General features: G+C 44.3%; 1 protein-coding gene and 1 long non-coding RNA gene across 12 annotated transcripts in view; both read right to left on the minus strand.

Annotated features, from left to right (window-relative positions):
• The window catches only part of dlg1b (discs large MAGUK scaffold protein 1b), a 100,682-nt gene that overhangs the window by 82,750 nt on the left and 2,968 nt on the right, over positions 1 to 14,964 (minus strand). For all 11 annotated transcript variants that reach the window (XM_085140621.1, XM_085140622.1, XM_085140624.1 and 8 more), the window contains exon 2: positions 13,837 to 13,968. In XM_085140621.1, the coding sequence (XP_084996747.1) occupies positions 13,837 to 13,968 (132 nt within the window). The remainder of the gene's footprint in view (positions 1 to 13,836; positions 13,969 to 14,964) is intronic.
• Positions 8,968 to 13,830, minus strand: LOC146496934 (uncharacterized). The gene is made up of 2 exons (XR_014870808.1): positions 11,929 to 13,830; positions 8,968 to 11,857 (listed from the first exon to the last, which is right to left on the minus strand). It is a non-coding gene; the product is annotated as an uncharacterized LOC146496934 (long non-coding RNA).

Below are 14,964 nucleotides of genomic sequence, written 5' to 3' on the forward strand. Positions count from 1 at the left end.
AGCGAGCTGCTTCCCAACTTAGAGCTGTTTGTCAGCCTCTGCTGTGACCACAGAGGCTGACAAACCGCAGAGAACCTGAACCTGGAAACACTGCAGCACTCTGGGATAAAGGTTTCTATGAGCTGCCGTTTTTTAAAAGCAGGAATCAAAGAAAGGTTCAGAATTTAAATACCAAATCATTTCCTTTAAATAAAAAGAAGTAAAAACAGCAGAGACTCCCTGATTTCAGTCAAACATGAAACTTTTCAAACCTGAGCAGCTTCACCACAAAGACGATGCTCAGCTTTGTTTGTTTTTACCCGAGACTTTCTCTCCACGTTTAATTATTAACCCAGACTAAAACGCTCGACGGCTGCAGGACTGAGGAGCAGAGCAGCACATCATCGGCCTAAATGCAAAAAGCTGATCTATTAATCAGGTTTAATAAATCGTGCACACGGTGCATAATCCACAGGTCTGAGATTTCCACAGTGGGACGTTTCCTCAGACGTCTTCAGCTCCCATTTCTGACCTGCAGGACTGGGATTTAATTAAAACCAGCTGACAGATAACTGGCCCAGTGACTGATCACATTAGCCAGTTAGACGGACACAGCGTCTGTTGTCCGCTCTAAGAAAAGACCACGCCTGTTTAGACTGCAGTCGCCATCAGCTCGACCACACTGCAGCGAAACATGCGGCATGAACTGGCCACACCCAGCGCTCGCCGAGGTCAGGAGCGCAGATCAGACGCGGATTAATCTTCTAAATCCAACGACGACGACAAACAAAAGCAGAACGCTGGAAAGTCTTTTTGAAAACGATGAAGAACAACGTTTACACGAGTCTCTCGCCTTCCTCGCAACCTTCTCACCAAAGCTGAGCTTTAAACCATCTCCAGGTTTATGAATCTCACCCTGAGCCCAGAATCAGCCGCAGACCAACGTGCAGAGAGATTTAGATCCAGGGTCAGCTTTGTCACAGCAGAAACAGAAAGACGAGAAAATAAATATCAGATCAACCTGATGAAATACTGATGATGACTGACTGCTGGAGTCAAACTGTTTTGTCTCAGCTGCTCCCTGAAAACTCCCTCGTATATATTTCACCTTTAACATCATGAGGAATCCCTTTGCTCTCCCTGCAGGCGCTCGTGTTTACTAATAAACAAACATTTGGGGTTTGAGCCTGTCTGTGATGAGACTGATGTGATATTAGAGGTGGGAATCACCACACATCCCACGATACGATATTATTGCAATTTTTAAAAAATATTTTGCGATATTCAGATTCTGTACATAAAGGTAAACTTTATCAATATTCATTTTCTCTAATATCAAAGTCTCACACTCAGTCTTTCTCTCATTTCAGTTTGATTGTTGACAAACTGAACGGTTTGTATTACAGTCTAGTCCAACTTAACTGAATCAACCATCTGGTACAATTATAGCTATTCTGAACTATGCAGTTTATGAAAACTATGCAGCCCCTTCAGCAACTGAAGAATTTGAAAGTCAATTAAAACAAAATATAATTTTACATTAAATAAAAAAGTTTTAAACTTCATTAAAATAAAACATGTCTTAAATTAAAATAAGTAAACTGTCATGTTTATTAAACACATTTGGACAGTGAAGGAATGTCAGGATTCTTGCTCAGAAAAAGGATCAACATGCTCTGAAGTCAGAGCACAAAAACCTTTTTGTAACAAAGTATCGATTTCTGCTGTCCCTGTATCCATACATTATTAGCAAACAAAATATCACCATGCTACACAGTATCCATTTTCCCCACCCCTATGTGATATGAACACTCAGTGTCAGTGGAGTGGGCAGGTGCTTTTCCTTTAATTTGTCACACATCTGCCTAACGAACAGGTTTGCTGCTCAGCTGAAAGTCAAAGCTGCATGTGTGAGGACACAAACGTGTAGTTCAGTGTGTGAGCGTCTCTCAGCTGATTCACGTACAGTAAACACTGCAGATAAACTGTTCTCTGATTGCAGGAACGACACCACGACTGTTAAAACAACAACGACCTGTTTCACAAGCCTGAACACGACACTGTGAGCATGTTACATCGTGATGTAAACACAAAGCAGTAAATCTGTGCGTCTACTCGTTTCTCCCATCGCACACAGAAACACACCTCCACACTCACATTTCACCTGGAGAAACACCTTCCTGTAGTTTCAGAATAAGAGCGCTGCCTCACTGTAAGCTCCTCAGCTGAGGCGCAGCTACAAGTGGAACAACAACACTCGATTTTGAGGAGAAATAATCAGATTCATGTTTAATAACGATGCTCAGAATAACGTCGTTGGGTGTTCGTGTGCTTCCTCCCGTGAACTCTGACCTGCTGACCGCGGCGTCTGCCTCTGTGAGCGACGTTGTGAGGATCGCGGTGGTCCAGATTATAAATGCAAATCAAAAACTTCACTTAAAACTGATCTGACTCAAAATATCGTCGCGTCTCCAGAAGCCGGCGCCGTGTTTCTCCCATGTGTCTGTGCAGCCCGAGGCCTCTTAAACCTGCTGAATTATCACAGCTTTAGTCAGAATTTGTTGTGTTGAACATGTCATTGTGTGTCTTGATGCTACCTGTTCTGACCCGTCTACCCGACGTGATGTTTGTGTCATGTACGTTTGGTTTGAAGATTTCACTGCAGCCAACTGCACGTGACAAATAAAGCTTCATCATCATCGTCATTATTCCCAAAATCACAAAAAACAACAACTGCGTTCCCGACCACGATCAGAGGATCCTTGAGGCAGACCTGGTCCTGCAAACGGACTGGTGAGAACCATCAGCAGACTCCAGCTGGTTTTTATAAAGGCGTGCTTTGGACAAACTCACGGCACTCAGACGTGACCGTACACGTTAAAGGTGCAGCTGTGTGAGGAGACGTGGAGATTTCCTGTGTTCAGTGTGTGGTCCTCACGGCTTTAACAAAGGAGGGGCAGAATTATCACACAATAAACTGAGAGGTGATGCAAACGTTTCCTCTGTGCTTCTAACGACGCGATCGGGAGCAGCTCGGGAAACACCATCGCTGAACTTCCTCAGGATTTAAATGAGGAGGGCACAACGACCAACTGTTCACAGGCAGAAGCTCAGCAGCTCCACATTCACTCAAAGGTGTACAAACATTTCTTATTTCAGGTTGTTTTGCATCTGCGAGGACACCAAGTCTCCGATGTTGCCAAATCCTGCTGTGGCACAATCTGTCCAAACATTCCCGGATCAGTGACTCCGATCTTTTCCATTATTCCTGCTAACAAACAGCAGCACATCAAACCAAACGTATAAACACTTTTTCCTGGAGGGAACCTAAAATATCATCAATGCAAAGATGAAAACAAACCCGACATTAACCCTTTAAAACCGGTCGGAGCGGCACGCTCCGTTTTGCGTAACTACTTTTAAATCCCTGTAGAACCGGAACCGCGTAAGCTAGCGCAATTTTTTTTTTTGCACATGAAACCAGAGGAGTTGTACTTACATCTTATGCCATCAGCTTGTCCTCGGTCACAGTTTCCTTCCACACATAGCTTTGCAAAAACTGCATAAAAAGCGCTTGCAGCAACAAAAACATAATATTCCAGAAACACACTTTACTGATCTGATCAGCTGTTCATAACACTTCCTACGTTGGAACAGACGTCAGCGCAAACTATCGCATGTCCACCATTACCTGCCCGAAACCGGAAGTGATGTCATTTTCGCGGTCATTTGTCATTTTACCCATTACCTGGCTGAACCGGAAGTGACATTTCACGGAAAATGTTGGTTTTTTTTAACCTTCGCGGCCTGTACTGGTGTTTTTAAAAGTCATGTTGACTTCATGCTTTTCTGAATAGTTTCTGGGATGCTTAGGACTTATATTTCATTTTCCTTCCTCTTTCTTTCTCCCTTTCCTATCCCTCACTCACGTCTGTCCCGTCTGTAACAACTGAAAATAAAATAAAATAAATAATAAAAACAAAGGTCGATCAAATGGACCAATACGGCAATGCCATGATGATCCATTTGGCAAAATAAATCCATTGGGTATCCTTGTTGGTCTTCAGATAACAATTCTGACGGCTAAAAAAAAAAAAAAACTCAGATTGCACTTCTGGAAATAGTTTATTTGTGTTGCTGTTTTTTGGCAAATTTGCATTATAATATTTATTTTTCCTGTAGTCTATAAAATTTGGTGTATCTCAAAAATAAAACTATGAAGACACTCAAAATAAATTTCCTGTTGTTGGAAACTATTTTGTGCAACTTTTTTGTATTTACAGTTTCGAGGGATAAACCTCTTAAAATTTCTCTAACTAGAAATATGTGTAAAAAAAAAACCCAAAAACTATTTTAAATTTTTCTGTAGTTTATTGCACTTTTTTGCAGTTTATGTAGTTACTATGGACTTAATGCACACATATTATCAAAATTTGGGCTATAACGGTTGTATTGCTGTATAGCTACTTAAAATACTCCCACAAATGGCTCTACAGCATGTAAAAATATAAAGAATATAAAGATAAGCTCTTAAGGTCTTAAAGGGTTAACTCACATCAGTTATAAAATACAGAAGATGCATTTAAAATGTTTCCACTTTAACAGTTTTTAATCTATTTAATCAAAGTCCAGGAAACAAAAATCTGTGCAGTGTTGTTGGGAACGTGAGTCCGAGTGACAAACTACAGTCAGCACATCTCACTGCCCGGCCTACTGTCATGGTTCACCGTCCTACAGTAGTTGGTAGGTTAAGTTACTTTAGTTTTGGTCTGAGCTCCATTTTCCAGTTTGTGAAAATCCACAGTTCACATCTCATAACGTGACACAAGTTGGATGCTTTTCCTTCCACCTGAGCCTTTCTGAGGCGGGAATCTCCTGGTTTAATTACAATAACTATGAGTCGCAGTTTTGACCTTCAGCGCTCGAAACCTAAATTCTGGGGCAGCCAAAAGCAGCCGAGTTCAGAGCAGCAATTAGCAGAATAACATCCAAATCTTCTGGGCTGAAAACCCGATGTTGATTTATTAAATTGAAAAGATTCGTGGGACGCCATCTGTTTCTGACAGAGGAATCAAGCCGGTCTGAACAGAAAGAATGAGAAGGAAAACAAACTGAAGCTGGCGGCTCGCGCTCTCTGCAAATCAGCGGCGGCGGGGGGTGGGGGGTGGATTATGGACCGGGGGTAATCGTCGTGTCCACAGAGGGATTACACCATGCTCGGCCTGCTGCACACGTCTCCTTTTGGTGAAGGGGGGGTTGGCAGATTGGAAAACTGTGTGGCAGAAATCTATTTTTCATCAGGGGGACGTCAGGGTGAGCGTGACAAACACGCCCAGGCCTCGGGCAGGAGTTTGGGAAGAAGCTCGGCAGCGTCAGTCAGACGGCATGAAGGTGATTATTATTTAAAGTCATGAGTCACGACGACTTCAGCTTCTACATGTAAACTCCAGCTCAAACGCAGGCACTCGTTTCATTGGCCCGCAGCTGCTTGAATGACAGGTGATTGGTTGATGAAGGCAAACGGCAGGTGGAGCCGATTCTCTGATGCTAAAGCACCGCAGCAAAACAGGAAACAGCGTTAAAAGAGTCGAGAACGACTGAAACCCACGGCGATAGTTTTATTCATTAACACGAGGTTCCCTCATCGCGCTGCACAGACGACATCACAGGAAGTCTGTATGATGCTGAGGTCACGTGACACATGCTAACGTTACCTCCACAAACATGACTGCTACATGCAATGACGATTTTCCTTCTGAAGATCAGCAAAACAGACAAACCGACTTATTTTCTTGCTCCTCATTTCCTTTGTGCTGTGTTATGAATCAAACGCACCTCTTTGCAGCAGCTTTGACTCCAAACTCACTCGCTGCTGTGGACGACAGAGCTGTAACCATGAACTCTTTCATGCTAACCCTGGGAGGGTAAGTCTGAAAGAGGAAGTACAACTCTGTCTGAGGACGTGATGCCTGCAGGTCTTCAGTGGGGTCGTTAGTGAGATCCTTCCCTCACAGGACCCAAAACTCCCTGCCAGACATCCCCGTGCCCCCCACCACCCGCCCCATTTATTTATTTATTTATAAGTTGAGGAAATTCCCTGTAAAAAACTCATTCAGCAGCACAGAGAGTGTTAATCCAACACTGCAGCTCCTGATCTAGCATTTGACCTCTCTGTGGATTATAAGATCATACCGGGTTATAATTCTGCTCGAGCCGCTGTAATTTAAAACGGCGGCGCAGGCGTACGCCTTCTATACTGGGAGTCATGCGCTGAGCAAAGCTGCAGCCTTTTGTCGTCGCAGTTCTCTCGTCTTCCCGTCACGTATCTGCTGTTCTCCCGGGAATGTTCAAGCTTCTAATGAGGTGAGTGAAAGTACGAGCTCACCTCAGAAGCCCCATCCACATTCTTACGAGGGGCAGCCAATGAGAATAAAGTTAGCTTAAATGTAGGGATGAACTGATTGGCTGCTCAGTATAAGACAAAAAAATGATTATTTTGAGTTGTAAATCATGCAAAGCTACCCTAGGAGTGTCCAAGAAGACAAGTATGAAGCTGCAAATGAACAGGTGAAGACCCCTTTAAGTCGCCCCACCAACCTGCTCTTCAAATGCTTTGTTTACGAGGGGCAGCCAATCAGAGGAAAGATGGACAAAACACCGACCCACAGAGCATCTCACGTCAGCCCCGATGTCCCTAAAGGAACTCTTTACAGCCCCCTTCATAAAACACACAGAAATAGATAAATAAATACTAAAAAAACAAACTATTAAAACGATTAAAACCAGGATTTTGTCCTGATATAAAGAGTCTGACTTGGCGTTTTTCTACGTATCTACTACACCAGTATCCTTTCACACCACCGAAATATTAATGTCAGAAAAAACGTAATGAATGCAGCTGGGTCCAATTATTTTTGCACGATGGTCTCAGTGGTGAAGACTTCTCCAAACAAAACGTTTCGTCTTTAAAATTACAAATTAACTTTGATCAGCGCGGCTTGCAGAAAGCTCATTAAACGGGCGCTTTGCATGAAACTCGGAGAATCAACATTAATAAGCTGCAGCTGCAATAATCTGATGCAGATAAAGAGCGGAGACGCAGAACGTCTGTCAGCAACACGCGATCCGTTCGGCTCCGAGCTTATCGATCTGAAACCAGATCAAAACCGAGCCGTCGTCGGGGAAACGTCGGCGTTCCCCCAACAGGAAAATCAGCGGGAAATATTTTAATCAGCTTCGTTTACTGCAGCATGAATCACATTTTTACCATAAATAAGAAAAAATGAATTACTTTCCTTTGAAGTACGATAACACAGATGATGGGACTGAATATGTGGAAACCTTTGGTGCTTGTGTGCGTGACCAAGACCCCACAAAGACCCGCGAGTGTGGAAAACGCCAGCAGGAATTATTTCTGAGCCAAAACAAAGAGCTAAGATTAGAGGAAGTGTGACAGATGACTAACAAAAACACGTCACAGGTTTAATCCTCAAATACTCAGCAGCTCACTTTGTGTCACAGATGAGATGTTTCATAAAATGTCTAAACTATGAAATCAATTATGGCCCCCTCAACAAAGACATCACATCTGACCTGACTCGGTGGTCTCTCCTCGATAGATATGAGTAACAGAATAGAAATTATTAAAATGAACATTCTGCCTCGAATTCTCTCTTCCAGTCACTGCCCCTGGAGATACCCCGAAAACAACTTGACGAATGGGATAGACGGATCTCACGGTTCATCGGGAACAGCAGAAGACCGAGGGTCCAATACAAAAAGTCGCAACTGAATAAAGAGAAGGCAGGGAGAGCTTTGCCGTGCTTACAAGATTACTATTATGCAACAACTGAATCCCCTGGTAAACTGGTGTCCCCCAAATTATGAAGCTAAATGGAAAACCATGGAAATGACTCAGTGTAGAAGCCTACATGCAGTTTAATTTGAAATGTATGCTTTTATTTTGATAGTGCAGAAAAAACAGGAAGTTGGGCGAGAGGAGAGTGGAGCCACATGGTTTTTTGACCTCACAATCTCTCTTCATCCATTTTGAATTGAGCTTTATAAGTTTTCGTAATTTGGAATTCTGTTGCTGTGAACCTGTTTGGACTTTTGAAGTAAATATTGAGAAACTATGAAGGACTGTTGCTTTGTTTTTTGTTTTTTGGATATGGAAAGGGGGACTAAACGGAGCGTCAAGCTAAGGCTAAGCTAAGGAAATCTACACTCAGACTTCCCATTACAGTCTCTTTTAGGAAATAAAAACCAACCTGAAAAATGTTACCAAAATTTGAACCATTTGACCCGGTTCACCCTGAAACTGTGGTTCAGGGTAGTGAGGAAACTACAAATAGAAAAACAGGCTAGGACCTTGAATTGGATAGCTTATGCCTGCCAGGCTGGATGGGACCTTTAAACAGTGGACTCTGAGAGGAAGTACTTCTTCTTGTTCACTAGCAACAAACGGGGGATTTCAAAGCTATAAAACTATTTCAGATACATACGGATTGGCAAAGCATGACTTCTATAGATACTTGGAAGTTAGAGACTATTACAACAAGACGTTACTATTCAGAGATGAAAACAAATACAACCTAATTCATATCTTTCAAGAGGCATACAAAAAAAAGGACTCTAAAAAGTTGGTCTCACAAATATACGGAAGTATACAAGCCTCTAAAAAAAAAAAATCACTCTACGTTGGATATGAAGCCAAACTGGGAATCAGGCTCACAAATATCAGAGGACAGCTGGTGGGGAATATGTGAGTCTCAGGCTACCGCTGCAAATTCAAGGTCCTTAAGAGAGTTTGGGCGGAAAAATGTTCGGCAAACAGGCTCACAGAGCCAGGGCCTGTAAATGGTAAATGGTAAATGGACTGGTTCTTATATAGCGCTTTTCTACTCTTTCTGAGCACTCAAAGCGCTGTACACAACTTGTACATTCACCCATTCACACCCATTCGCACAAGCACATTTCTTTAAGTGCTTTCTAAGTAACATTCACACACATTCATACTCCGATGGATGCATCGGAGAGCAATTTGGGGTTAGTATCTTGCCCAAGGATATTTGGCATGCAGACTGGGGAAGCCAGGGATCGAACCACCAACCTTCCGATCAGTAGATGACCTGCTCTACCACCTGAGCTACAGCCACCCCTGTGTTGGAGAGGTTGTGGTACCCCCCATGGAAACCATTTTCATGTCTTCTGGGCCTGCCCAAGGATCCAGCCATATTGGGGGGAGGTGGCCATTGAGATAAACAAAATAATCGGGATAAAAACAGACTATTCATTTGATACGTTGTATCTTGGCAATTTACCTAAAGCGCTTCCACATAAAGATAATTATTTATTGAAAATACTTTTGGCTAGCAGCAGAAAGGCCATAACCTGAAGATGGCTAAAGGCAGACCCACTGGGACCAGTGGTTTGGGATAGTGGAAGAAATTTTTGGAATGGAAAGACTTACCTTCGTCCTCAGACTTGAGCTTGAGAAATTCAAGAAGCTCTGGGAAAATGGATTGTGTGCTCCCTTTGTACTGAACAATTAAATATTACCATGATGTAAGTAGATGCTAATGTTGAGACTGCGTATGTCTTCCATGCTGACCTAAAGTTGTGTATTCTCATACTGTAAATTAATAAATTTACAGCTGCTCGTCCAGTCATCGTCTACCACAGTTTACATTTCACTTCCTATTTTTATATCCAAGCAACAGAATGATGTCATCTCCTCACTCTTATTTTGAAGGTTCAGCCCTTAGTCATTCTAGCCCTGCACTTCCTGTCTAGTGTTTGCCTGTCGCAGCAGTCTCAGCTGGTCTCTGGTTGGTTGATCCTCGATGTGATTCAGGTTCCTCTTCAGAGTCTCGCTCCATGGCTGGGCGTGCTCAGCTCCACCTTCTTGGACTGGGACCATTACCCTCTCTTCTTCTCTGCCTGCAGCAGGCGCTGGTTGGTGAGCCGCTACACCGAGCAGAACGAGGACCACCAGCTGCATGACGGAGGAGCTGGAGTTCATCACAAGACGAGGCGGGTTTCAAACGAGTCACATGAAGACGAGAAAAACTCTTCTGATGCCATAAAGACTCAAACATCCATCTAATCAGCCACATCTTCCAGCTCCTCTGGACGTGCAGAGACATACAGGACACATAATCTCCGTCAGTCCACCTTAACAGGCTCCTGTTCAGCTCATCACTAAGAACACGATCTCATTTCTGCCTCTAACACCGCCCATTATTTCCTTCTCTTTAGGAACATCGACCAGGAAATCAGCACCTCTACCTGAGGCAGCAGCTCCACCCTTTTCAGACTGAAACCACAGACTCGGCCTCTGCTTCACACCTGAACACAAACAGAGGAGCTGGAGGTGATCGCACGATGAGCATCCAGCAGCGACGAGACCACCTCCAAGTCGTCAGCGACTCTGCTGTAAGCTGCAGAGCAAACGTGCAGGTGGAGGATGCAGGAAGGCAGGATCCAGGCCACTGATGATCTCCACTCATGTATTAGTGATGAAGACAGAGCGGAGCTGCAGGACTGAGGGAAACGAGCCGCTGTGCTCGAATTATACTTGAGGAATATTTACACCAATCACACGACAGCACGACAGAAAGGCAGAAACCTGAAAGTTTAAAAAGTTCAAGCGAACGTTCAGAAAGACTTCCTGTTGTTGGCGAGGCCCGGGGCACAAACACACACTCAGCGTCTTTCAGCGAGTCGTTCCTGGGAAACTCAAACACATCGGACCACATTCCTGCTGCTCGGCGTCCGTTAACCCTGCAGCTGCTTCTGCGTTAACTCGGAGAGTCCCGTTAGCCGGCAGCGAGGCGACAGCCAATCAGAGAAACGTGACGCTGGCAGAACATCAGAGAAACGCCGACATCTGCAAACCTGCAGGGCGACTTCTGCTTCGCCGTAATTACAGAGGAGAAGCGAACAGTTAAATAACAGATTTGTTGTTTTCCTCAATGAAGCTGAGAAACGACGTCTGCAGGAAAAACAAATCGATGTTCACAGCAGAGGCCAACGCGCTGATGCGCTGTGGAGAAACGACCACGGCCAGGAGCTCGTTAGGAGCTCAGCCGTCTCATTACGCTGCCAGTTATCACAGCCTGGCAGCTGATTATGTGACGCTCATGAGTCACGTCAACCTGGCGTCCCTGTGAAAGACATGACACACACAGTTTGGGTTCATCCATGCTGGATGGACGGAGGAGGCGTCGGTGTGAGATCAACCTAAACTTTGATGTTCGGCCTGTGAACAGAAGCTGCTCAACAACCAAAACCACGTTGCATTAACTGATCTGTGTTGTGTGTCTGGGCTCGGTCACTCCTGCTGCTCCGGCCGAGTTGGCTCAGAGGATCAGGAGTGACTCGGATCTGCAAGAGCCGTGGAAAACAGACGGACAAAAAACAGGTTTGGTTTAGTTTAACTGGATTTCCTCGAAAATTAGAGGGAACCCAGATGACCCCGAGGGCAGGACGCAGGGAGTCGGGCACATTTCACAGCTTCCACTTTCTCTACATGGATTTTTCTTTATTATCAAAGGCTATTTTCATCATCTCGAGCCAAACTGAACCACGAGCGCACGTGGACTTTTTAGGAGAGGTGGAGCAGCTCTGTGATGGACAGAGGTGCCTTTCAAACGAGGCAAAATACGAGTTTTGTAACAAAAAATAAAAAATGTTCCCTCAGCACAGAGAGTTATTGTTTGAGCCAAAAGCGACGATGTCACCGCGATTCTTTCACACGGGTCATCAGAGGACTGAAATCAGTCTTTAAGCTCTTCATCACACAGTTGAAGATTTATCAGCACAAAGCTGATGACACAATAAGCATAAACATCTTATCAGCTGATAAGGTTTCAGTCTGTTTGATTTGGTTCAATGTCAGGATGAAATGAAGTGGACGCGTCTCAGACGGCACTCGGCTGTCAGCACTCAGTTTTCAGGGTTTAGTCGCAGCTAAATTGTTGCAGGTCAGCTTGTTAAGGCGGTAAATTAGCAACAGTGCAGAGCTGATCTATTCTGACCCTGATCCAGTAAAACTGCGAGTCTACAGAAAACATCTTCACACAAACACAAACTTTACGGCCTCTCGCCCCACTGTGACGCCTCACAGAGACAGCCACGAGGCCGTTTCTACCCTACAGACCCACAAACGTGACGAGGTCAGAGGTCACCTGGAGGTGGAAGCACATTATCGCTTCAGTGATAATTATCATGTGATATTTGACTTCAAATAAAGGATTTAATTAGTGGTTTTCTCCACGTTAGAGCTCAAAAAGCCAACTCTGGTTACGTGGACGTGGTCAGAGCGGTCCAATCGGACGCAGTGTGTGAGTGTTCACGTGTGGCTCACATTTCATTCGTGTGTAATAATGTTTTGGGTCTACTTTCCTCAGCGCGTTCATTTAACTGCAGGCCAGCTGACATGGACGTGAACGAGCTGCACATGTGCAAACGATGCTGCGAGGACCCAACACTGATCTGCATTGTTGCTTTGCTCCGCCCGTCCGTGTCCTGTCTCCGACTTACACCCGCAGAGCTGAATCAGAGCTCGGGGAAACGTCGCCGTCACTAACAGTCGCTCCGCTGTGTGCAGCCATGTAGCCAAAAACATACAGAGACGTGATGTCAGGTCCTCACAGGCCGACTCAGCTGTTTGATGTTTGTTCACTTAATAAAACACAAAATAACAAATCCTTTAAAAGCTCTTTGTTAGTGGAAACCTCAGCGTGACTCATCAAACAGCTCTGACACTGAGGAGGACAACGAACACACAAGTGCCTCCATAACATCATCATCATAATGATAACAATAATATTAAAGGATTGATGACATCAGATGGCAACAGACACTGAAACATCTTCAGATCCATGATGTAAACACATTTTTACACAACACGTGAACAAGAAATACCAAAAATACCCAAAACTCTTCCCAGGTTTGGTCTGGATCATGGAAACCCACCATAGACCAGGTCCACCAGATCTTTATATTTTTAGATGCTATAGAGACATTTTTGGGCGCATTTTGGGAGTAATGTTATACACTACTACAACCGTTATATCGGAAATTTTAATAAGACGTAACGATTAAGTCCACCAGTAACTAGATAAACTGCAGAAAAGTGCAATAAACTACAACAAAATTGAAAATCGTTCTCTTTACAGAAACTTCAGAGCTTTATCCCTCAAACCTGTAAATGCAAACGTTGCACAAAATAGTTTCAAACCACAGGAAATTTATTTTGAGCATCTTGATAGTTTCATTTTTGAGGCAAACTCATTTTTATAAACTGCAGCAAAAATGAAAATAAACATTATTGTGCACAATTTGCAAAAAAAAAAAAAAAAGAAAAGAAAGAAAAACAGCATCAAAACAAACCGTTTCCAACAGTGCAATTTAAAAAAGACAAAAAAAACAATGAACAGCTGATGGGATCAGTGCTTCTGGATTGTGATGTTTTTGATGTCACAAGCGCTTTTTATGGGATTTTTGCAAAGTCATACGTAAAAGGAGACAAGTTGAATGCATGTTATGCAAGTACAACTCCTCCAGTTTCATATGCAAAAAAAATGATTGCGCTATCTTATGTGCTGTGTACACAAATGGGAGCGAGCACGCTTCAATGGGCTTAACAGGGTTAAATAACTGTGGTTGTGTCACCTACAGATAAGCTCAGTGTTCTCATGTCAAGACTGTGACAAACTGCTTCTTGTGATGTGAAACCTTTATCAGGCCAGGTCCTTATTTTCCAGGGTTATGTTCCAGGACTGGAGACGTCCTGTTTCCAGGATGTGTAACCGTGTGTGAGGTGTGCTGTGGTCAGAGAGGCGACCGTACCTATGAGAGCCTGGAAGAGATTGCTCTGGAAGATGTCGATGACCCTCTGGATGGAGTGCCGGAGCTGCCGGTCCTCGGTGTGGTTCAGCTTGGCCCGGTACTGCTCCAGCAGCTGCAGCGCTCGCTGTGCGTCTGTACAACAGGAGGAGGAAGCAGCGAGAGAGGTGAGCCGGGGACACGACAGAGCCGAGGCTCAGCGACTAACGAGGACTGATCTGAGACGAGATGGCAGCAGAGGGCCGCTTCAAACCGTCAGACGGGCACAAATAATCCCTCTGTGCTGAAAGGCTGAGCTGCACTGGCAGCAGGCACGCACCGGGAGAGGGAAATAATACTTTAAAAATCCAAACATGCATGCGTTTAAGACTGCGGGCAGGTTTTAAAGGAGTATAAATGAAGTTAAAGAGGCCTCTCCCCAGCGGATAAGTATAAAGGTCAGAGTATCAGGCTCGGCTCAGAGGGAAGCATTAAGGACAGATTTACTACATGTCTGCTGCTGACAGTCAGGCCGGAGCAAATCTGATAAAATGATTCAGCTGAAAGTAGTAAAAACATGACCCGACGGCTTCATTCAGAACTCGAGGCTCCAACTAAACATTTTAATGCAGATCATCGTCCAATAACGATCGATCACAGACATCAAACAGCAACGCGCTTCACATGGCTGGAGCTGCAGAAGATTCAGGACTTTGACTCTGTTTCTGTCACATTTCTGCTGATTTACTTGTTGGTGAATCAGCTTTAAATAAAGGTCAGTGTGTGACTGCAGCGAGAGCGTCGGCTCGGCGCCGAGTTTCAGGAAGTCAGAAGCTGAAGGAATCTACCGAGGTCGTTATTGTTGAGCGATGTCATGTGACTCTTACTTAACTGGATCATTTAAAGGACAGAAGAACAGCTTCCTGGACAGTTATGCTCACAGCGACACATTTACCATCAGATTGTTTCTACCATCATTGACCTGCTCTCTCACTTCGATTCATACCTGCTGCTGATTGGCTGTGAGTCTCGCCTGTAAATAAAACACACAAAGCCCGAGGAGGCGGTGCGTTGGGCCTCTCGCCTCCGTCGGCGCCGATTTAGATGAATTGGCTGCGTCCTGCTTCTGGTCTTGGTTTCATTGTTGTTGTT

This window comes from Neolamprologus multifasciatus, chromosome 18, assembly GCF_963576455.1.
Source record: "Neolamprologus multifasciatus chromosome 18, fNeoMul1.2, whole genome shotgun sequence".
In the NCBI taxonomy this organism is placed as follows: Eukaryota; Metazoa; Chordata; class Actinopteri; order Cichliformes; family Cichlidae; genus Neolamprologus; species Neolamprologus multifasciatus.